Genomic DNA, 13,155 nt, shown 5'->3' on the forward strand with positions numbered 1-13,155 from the left:
AGAGGAATCTAAGAGATACTGAGCATAAAATTTTAGTAATTTTTGTGCGATCATTGAAATTGTCTATAATAATAACAAAAAAACCCCTGTATACAAGACCATTTCGATACTGGTGGGATTTAACTCGTTAATATTTACAAAAAATCCATTATTCTCATCAGAATAAATATATAAATGCATAAATAATGTGTTGAAGATTTTGATAGAAACTTTTAGGAAGTTGGGAATGCATCATATAAAATTGGTTTTCAATTAGCACTTTAAACTTAATGCTAATCGGATTTAAATTTAGCATCTTAATGTAAAATGAAAAAAAGCTGACTAAGTAAAACATAGTGTAAGTTTTACTATTATTATCATTATGAAAATGTTAAAAAAAAGGGGGGGCTTTCAACTCGACTTTAATTTGAACATGAAATTTTTTAAATAACCGCATTTCAATTACATCATTTTTAACACTGAAATTCAAAATTAAATTATACCTAAATTTAAAATAAATTATATTTATTCTATTTGCTAAAAATGCATTGGTTTTTTAAAAAAGATTAAAGCATTTTTTAAAGGAAAACTTTTTACATAATTCTATTTTTCAAGAGTTAATTAACTTAAAACAGATTAATTTCTCAGCACAAAGCAGTATAAGGCAATAATTAATATCAACTTTCTGGGGACTATAAAAGTTAGATTTAAAGAAAACTGTAAGCTTTACAGAATTTAATTAAACACAGTTTTTCAAAGAGATTGGATAACTTTATCTGTTGAATGACTGGGCGGAGATGCACAGTCCTGGTTCAAAAATCAATCAGTCTTTCAGCTCACAACAATTGTTAGTAAATATATACTATATAAAACACAAAATTTTTATTCTCATCCTATAGAGAAAAAAATCAATGAGAGCTATGCTTTCCCCAGCTAAATTATATTGAGAAATGTACAATTACTCTAGATATCACTAATTAAGCTTTTGGAGACTATACAAGAAAGGTATTGCCAAAAATGACTACTCATGATAATTTATCAAATGCAAATTTCTAAAGAAAATGTTTTATGTCAGAAAAACAGCAATACAGAAGCATGGATTTCAAACTTCCATTTGCAGATATTTTAATACGTAAAATTTTGTATTGTAAGAAATTCAGCTTTTAAATAATCTTTGAACCGAAATTCATGCTGCTTCGCAAAGTAAAAGCATTTTAATAATATAATTTTGGTAATTTTTTTGTACCCCAGAGATACTTTTGCAAATTTCATAAAAAAATTATAACGATTAAGAGCAACTTTCTTTTGTGAAGCAAAATGTTTGTAAACTGAATCAATTTTCTTCATAGGAATTAATGTAAAACGGATTAATTCATTCCTGGATCACAAATGATTGCTTATTTAAACTTTACAACAACACTTTATGCACTAATCCATAAGCCAAAACTAATGAAATTCAATAAATATAAAACAAAAAAGACAGAGTATTAAAAGGATAAAATAGATAAGAACTTAATTTTATTGTACCTGTACAAAATACAGCAAACAGCACACATGGAAAATTATGAAGAAGATGTTATTGTTTGGATGGTAAAGGTACCTGCCTTTAGGAAGCATCTTTTCCTTTTCTCTAAGCACTATTTGATTCTGCTTAAACTAACTGGGCTTCCGTTTCACTCAAAATTTTTCATAACTTGTTGTAGCCTATATTTAAAAATGCTTCTAAAGTGAGACATCTTTTAAAATCCATATGCCATAGTTTGCTACTGATTTATCAAGGTGGTATCATTGGATGAAAACCTTATATCTTATGCCGTTATGCACAAATTTTGCTGATTATAAAATTAGGTTAATTTTTCTTTATTGCCATTCTGAAGACATTTCTTCCACAATCACCTTTTATTGCTCTTCCTGAAGTTGTTCTTTTTGGTTGAGATCATTTTTGACGGTCCTTCTAATAATTTCTCCATGTCTTGATTTGTAGCAATCTCAAGAACAATTCAACACAAATTTGAAAACAGTTGGAATTCTTGAACCTAGTGCAATGGAGCTCTTTTAAGCTAATGGTAAAGAACAGCACTTCTCGACTCGTAATAGTACTTCTCGCCAGTGCAAATAGATGGTGACACGAGCAACTACCGAAGTTTCACCGAACCACGTGATCGCTACAGATGATTAACTTCCTAGTTTATAGATATCAAAAAACATTCTCTGCTTACAGTATAATCTGGCCATAATTTTCTCCACACTAAATTTATGGCATTGTAAACCATTTGAGTTATTGAGTTAAGTAATGGAAAATATTAAAATGATGTTGTCAGAGGTCCCATGAGTGTTAATTTTGTGATCAAAACACAGCTTTGAAAATGACACATTGCCAACTTAACTTGAGACTCCTCTCACTATCCGAAAATTTTTGTTCAGATAACTTGTTCTTGAGGTTAGGCATTTATGATCCAAGGTCCATAGTATTTTTACTAGCAAATATCACAAGATCATAACTGTTAGACTCTGAAAACCTACTTTACTTGTCTTGCTCTCAAAATGCAGCCTGGCCTCTATAACCAATACACATTTAGTTAAGCAACCATTTTTGAAATACTTTACATTCCATTATTAACATTTTCTTAAAATACTGAAAAAAAGCTAGTAAAAGACATATGAAATAAAATAAATGTTTTCAAAGCCACACAAAAGAATAATAAATTATGCACTCACCAGAACCATTGGAAGAAATACATTTTTCACCATATAACCACCTCCTGAAAATAAAGCAGTACTTGAAAAATTGAAATTTAGAACAATATAACGTTTGTTGAACAAACAATAGAATAGAATAGAACAGTATAAAATTATGATTAAAAAAGGACACATTTCCCCTGCATACAAAGATACACAAAACATGCATATTGTTACAAATTCTGTATTTAGTTATATATTTTTAGTAGAATTATAATTTAAACTGTTTTATTTTTCCGTGCAATGCAATGCGTGATAAATTTTAAGAGAAAGCTATGCTGGAAAAAGTAAAAATACAGGAGCATGTGCATTTAACATTGAATAAAAGTTTATCTTGGTAATTTATATTTAATTTGAATACAGTACAAAGTCTTTAATCTGGACATCCATAATCTAGAATGATCTATAATCCGGACCTCAAAGCTACAAACTTTATGCACATGCGTAAACGCATTATGCATTTATGCATGCACATAATACGTTTACGCAAGCGCATAAAGAGAAGAGATATTTTTTATAGAAGAGAGATGTTTGAAAGGAATATACATAAATTTATTACATATTAAGTGTTTTTATCATTAAATTAAAAACTTTTAATGAACTTTACTGATTTCGATCAACCAGGTGCCTTCTCAAGATCACATGATTTCTCTGACTGCCTCTACGCCAGCTTAGCACAAGACGAAGAACATTTTTCGTTCTTATTTTACATACTCATGAACTCGCATTTTGAACTTTCGCCTCGTGCGACGATGTACTAGAAGTACATCTTTGAATTCTTTTAAAACCAAGCAAATGTTTAAATGGTTATAATTTTCAGGATACTGGTTAGAACTCTTTGTAGTTAAAGTTAGCTATAAAGATAAGATCCAAGATCTATAGAAGAGAGAATTAAAGAGAAAGTATTAGCACAAAAAACAAAGCAACTTAAACAACTTGCATTGAAAGAAATTTTTAATAAAGTAAACAAATAAATATTAAGCTTTTTTTTTTTTTTTTTTTTTTTTGTAAATTTTGATACCCTTTAGGATTTGGATTATTCAATTATGGCAAAGCACACAAGGGCTATCTGCCTAAAGGGAGGGATGCCTTCGTGGAGGACTTTCTAAGGAAAACTGGCTTGTATACACGTAATACATGGGGAAAACCACGAAAACACTCAAGCAGACAGCCCGTTTGCGGGAACTGAACCTTGGACTGAACTCCCAGTGTTCAGCGTCTTTACCGCTTGGCCGCTGGTGGGCTCTTGATACCCTTTAGATCATAATTACTCTTTATTTCATAAATTATGGTTTCATATTTTTAATTTTATAATTTCTGCATGCCATCTTACCAGATTTAAATTGATGATCTATAATCCGAAAAAACTCCTAATCCGGAATCGCCGAAGTCCTGACGAGTCCGGATTTAAGACTTTGTACTGTATATGTAACTAACAACTATGTTAGGTGTAACCGTAATTCTACTCTTTTGATTTTCAGAAATTCCAAGAAGCAAAGCAAATTACTAGAACTCTCTCGCAACTAACTGAGAGCTTTGAAAAGATGGAGAGTAACATCTCAGTTCAGTTGTTGTTTTCTGAGCTGTTGTGGTTGATTGTAGTGAATCTGGTGAGATCAGATTAGTTTTCTCTTTTCATTGCATTGTATTCTAACATTTTTAGTAGCTTAAAGTACAGCTACTGATTACATTGCGTGATATTGTATGAACATTTCTCAGGAAAATTCCAGCATTTTCTTGTACTTCTTGCGATAAGAATATAAACACGTAATACATGGGGAAAACCACGAAAACACTCAAGCAGACAGCCCGTTTGCGGGAACTGAACCTTGGACTGAACTCCCAGTGTTCAGCGTCTTTACCGCTTGGCCGCTGGTGGGCTCTTGATACCCTTTAGATCATAATTACTCTTTATTTCATAAATTATGGTTTCATATTTTTAATTTTATAATTTCTGCATGCCATCTTACCAGATTTAAATTGATGATCTATAATCCGAAAAAACTCCTAATCCGGAATCGCCGAAGTCCTGACGAGTCCGGATTTAAGACTTTGTACTGTATATGTAACTAACAACTATGTTAGGTGTAACCGTAATTCTACTCTTTTGATTTTCAGAAATTCCAAGAAGCAAAGCAAATTACTAGAACTCTCTCGCAACTAACTGAGAGCTTTGAAAAGATGGAGAGTAACATCTCAGTTCAGTTGTTGTTTTCTGAGCTGTTGTGGTTGATTGTAGTGAATCTGGTGAGATCAGATTAGTTTTCTCTTTTCATTGCATTGTATTCTAACATTTTTAGTAGCTTAAAGTACAGCTACTGATTACATTGCGTGATATTGTATGAACATTTCTCAGGAAAATTCCAGCATTTTCTTGTACTTCTTGCGATAAGAATAAATTTTATTAACCTTTTAACAAACTTGTGCATTCAATATATTATGAACTCGTACACATGCAACACTTTTTGGTATCAAGAGTGGGGTTGAATACTAATAACAAGAGCGATAGAGGAACAGTTAAGGCAGTTGGTGGCAGCCTTTGCTGCATTTGAAGAAGAAATGAAAGCAGGCCAAGGAGAGATGAAAGCTGGCCAAGATTCCATTAAAGAAGAGATGGACGTGAGACATGAAAGGATGAAAAGAGAATAGCATAGAAAATAAATCTGAGGCTATTGAAGGCAGAATACACACAGCTGAAAATAAAGTAGGACAAACTGAAGGAAAATTTTCTTCTGTCAAAGAACAAATAGAAGAGAGAGTTTCTGTCATGGAACATTAAATCGATTACAGAGTTTCTTCTGTCAAGAGCAAACAGAAGAGAGAGTTTCTGTTGTGGAACAATGAATCGAAGGAAGAGTTTCTGCTGTCCAACAACAAATTGATGATAGGGTTTCTGAGGTCACCAAAGAAGTTGATACCTTGAAGAAATTCGAAGTGATAGCAGGGAGCAATACAGATGGCTTTAAGTTTTTACCCATGCCTGCCTGTCCCTCTTTGAAGCTATCCACATATATGAAGATCTCCTGGCAAGTGTATCAGACATAATTTTCTATAGCAACAGATGTGAATGGATGGGATTCCCAAGCTAAGGCTTGTCATCTCGCCACTTCTCCGAGAGCAGACGTTGCGGATATCCCTCAGACTCTTTCGTAAAACCAAAGGCTAGATTTGAAGCTTTTTTTGGCACATTGGAATTGCGCTTTGCTGAGAAATGTGTAAAAAATTACAGAAGGCTTCAATTAAAATCCTGCCAACAGAAGCGCACAGAAACACTCCAGAGCTTGATACAGATGTTGAAAGGCTGTCTCATGTCACCTTTTCAGAGTTCCCGACAGAAACAAGGGAAATCCTGTGGCCGAGATACTTCATCGACGGCATCCGAGATCCTAAAATACAGAAAGCACTGTGAATGGCGGATGTGAAGGATTTAAAAAGTGCTCTGGTGTACGCCATGAAATTCTAGGCAGTCCAGCAAGCAACTCATAGAGACGAATACCCAATCAGAGCTGTGCAAGTCCAAGAGCCAGTGGATCAATTGATGGCTCTTTTGATTATTTAACCAGACACGTCAATGCTTTGATATGGAGTAGGAGTGAGAACAAACTGGTTCTAAAGTGTTGGAAATGTGGTATTAAAGGCCACATACAATGGCATTGCAGAATACCCCAGGGCAAGGAAAATAAAACAGATGATTTGACCAGACAAGTCAGTGCCTCAAGATAGAATAGGAGTGAAAAGAAACAATCCTAAAGCACTGGAACTGTGCTGTTGAAGGCCACGTACAGAGGAACTGCAAAACACACCACGAAAAATAAAACCATTCTCCAGCAATGACATGGGAAACAAATTAATAGCCACATTGCAGAGAGGAATTTGAAGGATAAGGATAAGCCCCATTTCAAAGCACTTCACATTTCTGCAGTGAGTGGCGGCAGTAATGGACTTTCCATCATGGGACATATCAATGGAGTTTCCCTGCAATATGATGATCGACACGGAAGCCAATGTTACCATCATCCGAAAGATTTGGCTCAACAACTGGAAGGTAAACTTATCTGGACGCCGTCCTGTATTACTCTTCAAACTGTGTCTGGCGAGAAGATACACATCGAGAGAAAAGTAAACTTTAACATCATGTTTGGATGCGTCACCTACCACCATACGGCCATACCTACCACCATATGTGGCAAATATTACAGATCCTTGCATACTCAGATTGGACTTTCTAAGGAAATACAATTTCTTCTTGGACTTTAAAAATAATGAAATACATTCTTTCTTGGAGACATAACCCTATTCGGGATTAATGATGAAGGAGTTAAATCTGTCCACAAAATCACATCTCAAGATGATATCTGGTTAATAATACCAGCAAGCACAGAATTTTTACATATATTTTTACATATATTACAGAATTTTTACATATATTTAGCATAATACCAGCAAGAACAGAATTTTTACTTCCTGGATACATAGCCGAAAACAGAAATTTCTGCTACATGATAGAATATCTCAAGAACTGTAACAGCCCGAAAGGAGTACTAGTAGCCTCAGCACTCATCAACCTACCGAGGTCCGTTATCCCAGTAAAAGCTGCCAACATAAGCAATAAAGTGAGAATTATTAGGAAAGGTGAAGTGGTTGCAGAATGTACTCCAGTGACCAGGATTAAGCGAAAGAGTAACCCTTCAGAATCCGTGTCTTCAGAGAGCATTACATTGCAGTTACTGCAGAATGCAAGCCATGAAGAGAGGAATGCTGCCGAAAGTGTCATTTGAGAATTTCAAGATGTTTTCACCCGTTCGTCTTCTGAAGTAGGTTGAACCAGTTTGACACAGCATAGAATCGACACCACGGATCATCCACCAATCAAGCAACATCCAACATGTCTACCGATTGCTAAACAGAAAGATGCAAGAAAACTTTTAAAGGACATGCAAGAAAGCGATGCCATCGAGCTTTCAGCAAGTCCATGGGTATCCCCCATCATCCTAGCCAGAAAGAAAGATGATTCAACTAGATTTTGCATTGACTATCACTGGTTAAACAGTTATGAAGAAAGACAGTTACCCTCTTCCTAGAAATGATGACATTCTGGACTCTCTTTCTGGATTTTGATGCTAGGTCTAAAGAATGGATATTGGCAATCAGAGATACCTCCTGATGACCGAGAAAAGACGGCCTTTACTACAAAACAAGGATTTTGGCAGTTCAAGTGTGCAGGCAAGCCTCGACATTTATTCAGCATCAGGTGTACTAACTGCGACCGCCAAATGACAAGATGAAATTGATGGCTACAACCGTTTTTTCTTGTTTCTGCTGCTGGGGTCCAAAGGTGTAGGATGTTTTCTGGAAGTCCTCACCCTGGCTGATGTGTGTGCCATTTTTTCTTTTTTCTTCTCGTTTTTGACTGCCATCTCCGGTGCTGGATGTAGAGCCATGGTATTCCTTCTAGTAAAGAAATTGGAATTGAAGATTAAACTAAATAGATCCCTTTACCTAACTCCTACCGAAAAGTAATGATGCTCTACAACTTAAAAACTTCGAAAAGTCTTCGTGTACACGTGCTTGATCTTTCCAGATGATTTAAGAATTCGCCTCGTTCTTCTTCAAAAAATATATTGGTAGAGCGATCTAACTAAATTTTTGCCGTTAAATTTTGACTGTTGTTTCTCACCGAGACTTTGTTTCACGTTGATGGAGTGCTATCTACTTTGAGTACAATACATAATTCGTACGAGAATTTCCGATTCAAAATTTTAAGACTGACACTCGTTTGTCTGGCCGCTAATTGCTTAATTCATGCTAATATTTATTCAAAATTTAATGATGTGAAAGATATAATAAATATTAATTGATTTGTGTTATTTGAATTGCCATCCTTTGGGGTAAGTTATTTTGATTTCATATTTCTCTTTTAAATCACACATTTCCATCTGCACATTTTCAAGTATTATGGGTTATTGCGATTCACACTGGGCCCCATAAAACTATTCCATCATTACATTTTGGATATTATAACATTTGATACCGTGGCACACTATTTTTTACCTAACATGAAGGTGATGCCATTTGGACTCTGGAATGCACTGGCAACATTCGAACGCTTCATGGAGACTGGTTTAAAAGGTATTTCCTACGAAGCCTGTCTGATATACCTGGATAACATCATCATCTTTACGAAGAGTTTTGAAGAACATCTAGAAAATCTTAGAAAGATGTTTCAGAAACTGCCAATCTAGTTGAGTCCCGCTAAATGTAAATTATTCAGACAGGAAGTTAATTATCTCGGATATGTCATCTCTGCTGAAGGTGTGTGTATGGATCCTGAAAAAGTGTCAGCGGTTAAAGACTGGAGACACCCCAAAAATGTCCATCAGCTGAGAAGTTTCCTAGGCCTTGCACTTACTATAGGAGATTCATAAAGGACTTTTCTTCCATCACAAGATCCGTTCACAAGCTGACAGAGAGCAAGCAAAAGTTCTTGTAGACAAAAGAATGTAAGGATGCATTTAAGAACCTGAAGGAAGCTTTAACATCTGCTCCAATTTCGACGTATCCTCAGCTCGACAGACCATTTATTCTCGACACGTACGCAAGCAATGAAAGTGTCATGTGCTGTTTTGTCTCAAAAAATAAATAGCCAACAATGTGTCGTGGCTTACTGGAGCACATAAATTACCACGTGCACTGGAAAGAAATGACTGTGTCAGTAGCAAAGATTTGCTCACCATATTAAAGCTGTAAAACATTTTCATCATCATCTCTATGGTAGAAAATTCCTACTCCGCATGGATCATGCATCATTGAACTGGCTTTTATATTTCAAATAGCCAGGTGGATACAGAGACTCCAGGAATATGACATCACTATCCATCATCACATGGAAATGCCGACATCCTGTCTAGAAGACCAGCTCAGAAAGCTGCAAATATTGTTCCAGGGTTGAAACGAAATACAAACTGCTTAATCCAGTCACATGACAAATTAAAACATCAACATCGGCTGACCGAGACCCATGGAGTGACCAAGAAATCAAGAAAGACCAGCCGGGAGATGGCAACATTAAACCTATAATTGATTTAATGGAGTCCCCAAACAGAAAACCTACCTGGCAGGACATTTCAATCTATAATCGCAATATTATCTCACCTAAGGAATATATTCAAGATCTTCAGGCCCGGTTTGAAGTGATGTACAACTTTGCATGAGAGTGAGTCAACTTGCCAATGGAGAAGATGAAGACCCAATACGACTGATCATCAATTCCACAAAGGAGACAAGGTGTGGTTATGGAATCTGACTCCACAGAAAGGACTCTGTCCTAAACTACAGTCACCTTGGGATGGTCCTTACACAGTCCTAAACATGCTGAATGACATCGTATTTCGGATCCATAAGTCATCGACCTCTATGCTTAGTCGTTCATTATGACAGGTTTGCTCCTTATTATGGCCATGCTATGTAGTGTATATATGTTACAGTAAAAATGATAAATTAGTGATTATATAAAATTACCGATGATTATACATAATCACCACTGAATTTGGTAAATATGATAAATTATTTCATATTTATCAAATTTTTAGTGGTGATTATGTATAATCACCGGTAATTTTATGTAATCACTGAATTTATTACTTTTACCGTAACATTACATAATGCAAATAGTATAAGACCATGGTCCGTTTGGTTTTAAACTATTTATTGCAATTATTGTTTATGCTGTTTATTATTTCATTGATGCCTTAGTTGCAGGTATAGCTGCCTGTTCAGGGATTGTACTGTCCGGGATATGCAGTCCTTAGGAAGGGAGCAGCGTTACAAATTCTGTATTTAGTTAGATATTTTTAGCAGAATTACAATTAAAACTGTTTTAATCCCCCCTGCAATGCAGTGCGAGAGAAATTTAAGAGAAAGCTATGCCAGAAAAAGTAAAATAAAATATAGGAGCACGTGCATTTAACATTGAATAAAAGTTTATGATGGTAATTTACATTTAATTTGAATAAATGTAATTGACAACTATGTTAGGTGTAACCATAATTCTACTCTTTTGGTTTCCAGAAATTCTGAGAAGCAAAGGAAATAACTAGAACTCTCTCGTGACTGATAAAAAGCTTTAAAAAGACAGAGAGAAACATCTCAGTTCAGTCGTTCACTGAGCTGTTGTGGTTGATTGTAGCGAAATCGCAGTGAGATCAGATTAACTTTCTCTTTGGATTGCATTGTAAGCGAAATCGCAGTGAGATCAGATTAACTTTCTCTTTGGATTGCGTTGTACTCTAACGTTTTGAGAAGTTTAAAGTAAGGCTACTGATTATATTGCGTGATATTGTACAATTATCTCCGAGGAAAATTCCAGCATTTTGTTATATTTCTTGCGATAAGAATAAATTTTATTAACCTTTTATTGGACTTGTGCATTATATCTATTATGAACCCGTGCGCACACAACAATATAAAGTACCTACATGATGCCAGAAAAGATATTTAAAATGCAGAATCACAGTATCAGTATTTGAGGGATATATTACTTATCTGAGATTGAGGCAATAATGCAAAACACATTGAAATTAAAAATTTAAATATTAAAAGCACTACCAAGCATCAAACTGAGGAATCTCTAATGTACATGCTTTTCTTTTCTCATCCTTTCTTATCTTCAGATTTCATGATTAATTAAGAATTAAAACTCAGAAGCTACTTTGTGCAAAAAAAAAAAAAGATTGTTCTATTGTGAATATTAATAAAAAAATTTTAAATAAAATTTTGACATATTTAATTATGTTTTAAAATTATTACATTATTATTTTACAATAGTTTAAAACCCAAAAATGATTTAAAAATATTAAAAAAACAAAATTTAAAATTGTCGGAATGTGCCCCGAGTCGGCAGACCAACGAAACTGGAAGATAGAGACCGACGAGTGCTGTCCAAAGAAATTTGGAAGAACCGCACCCAACCGATGGCCCTCATCCTCGAGGAGTTTCAACAGGCATCCAGGAGTATTGTTTCAATGAATACTATCCGTAAGGACGCACATCTGCTTGGTTTTCATGGTCCTGCTGCTGCCCATAAGCCTTTGATCACAAAGTCCAACCGCGCTGCTCAGTTAATGTGGTGCAAAGCACATCGAAATTGGACCGTAGATCAGTGGAAACGGGTTCTTTTGAGTGACGAATCAAGGTTCAATCTTTACCGTTCGGATGGCAGGGTCTGGGTCTGGCGTCTACCTGGAGAACGTCTCCTGCCAGAATGCATTGTGCCAACAGTCAAGTTCGACGGAGGTGGAATTATGGTCTGGGGGTGTTTCTCCTGGTATGGGCTGGGACCCTTGGTCCCCATTCATGGTAAGCTCAACTCCGATGCCTATTGCACTATTTTGGATGACAATGTGCTTCCTATGTTGTGGCAGTTTTACGGGTTGGACCCCTGTTACTTTCAAGACGACAATGTCAGTTGTCATGTTTCGACGTTAACCAAGGCTTGGTATGGTGCCAATGGGGTTCATCGAATGGATTGGCCTGCCCAGAGTCCAGACCTGAACCCTATTGAGAACCTCAGGGACGAGTTGCATCGCTGAATTCAGGGGTGCACTACCCGTGCAAAATCGGTGAAGGAACTTCTATGTCTTCTCCAAGCCGAGTGGAAGAAAATACCACTAGCTGTCATACAAAGACTTGTAGAAAGTATGCCCCCCGAGGGTCCCCACTGTAATTACCTCTCGTGGAGGCTCTACCAACTATTAATTTTGAATAAAGTTAGTTTTTCTTTTCTATCACAGGTGTCCAAATACTTATTGGTAGTCAGTGTACTTTATATGAATTTTTTAAAATGTAAATATTAAACCAATATTTTATGGCTACTTTTATCAGCAATTTAAAAAAAAAAAATTCTGTTGTTGTTAGGTACATAGCCACAGAAAACTGTTTTAGTCAATATTTAAAGTCAGAACAAACTAACAAGGAATAATATTCCTCCTCTCTGGCCAAGTATTCAGGGAAAAAAATTACCAACATCTATTTCTAGAAATTCTCTGCATGTTCTTTTAATATAGATCATAGTTTTTCATCTTTTTTTAGTTCACTTTTTTTTTTTTTTTTAAATATCCAATTTGCTCCGCAACCCCCATTATGCTTGTTCAATGCTGTCTTGCCTTTGCAACCATTATGCGTTAGATGTCTTTTGAAGGTAAGGTTTAGAACATGCATTATAATATTTAGGTAGTTATTGTACTTGCATTGCAACATATTATTAATTAAAACTTATCATGCAAAATAAAAAAATTGACAATAATCAATGATTTCTAAAAAGGGCTTACAATGATAAACCTGAAAAAAAAAAATGCATTTATAGTTATGAATTAGTGAAATTTTCCCATAGAATATTAAAATGTTAGTATATGAATTCTGATGTCTAGGAACAAAAAAATA

The 13,155-nt window shown here is 35.2% G+C and overlaps 1 protein-coding gene across 5 annotated transcripts in view; it reads right to left on the reverse strand.

Annotated features, from left to right (window-relative positions):
* The window catches only part of LOC118186024 (palmitoyltransferase ZDHHC6-like), a 53,760-nt gene that overhangs the window by 10,566 nt on the left and 30,039 nt on the right, over positions 1–13,155 (reverse strand). For 4 of the 5 annotated variants that reach the window (XR_015039811.1, XM_085811896.1, XM_085811899.1 and 1 more), the window contains exon 9: positions 2,698–2,741. Coding sequence is in view for 4 of the 5 variants with exons in the window: in XM_085811896.1 (XP_085668022.1) it covers positions 2,698–2,741 (44 nt within the window). In the remaining variant the exon portion in view is untranslated. Of the gene's footprint in view, positions 1–667; positions 2,538–2,697; positions 2,742–13,155 lie in introns of those variants that run through there. The other variant, XM_085811898.1, reaches the window with a different exon arrangement.

This window comes from Stegodyphus dumicola, chromosome 2 (genome assembly GCF_044657685.1).
Source record: "Stegodyphus dumicola isolate Sdum_Otavi_A_Nest chromosome 2, ASM4465768v1".
Classification (NCBI taxonomy): domain Eukaryota; kingdom Metazoa; phylum Arthropoda; class Arachnida; order Araneae; family Eresidae; genus Stegodyphus; species Stegodyphus dumicola.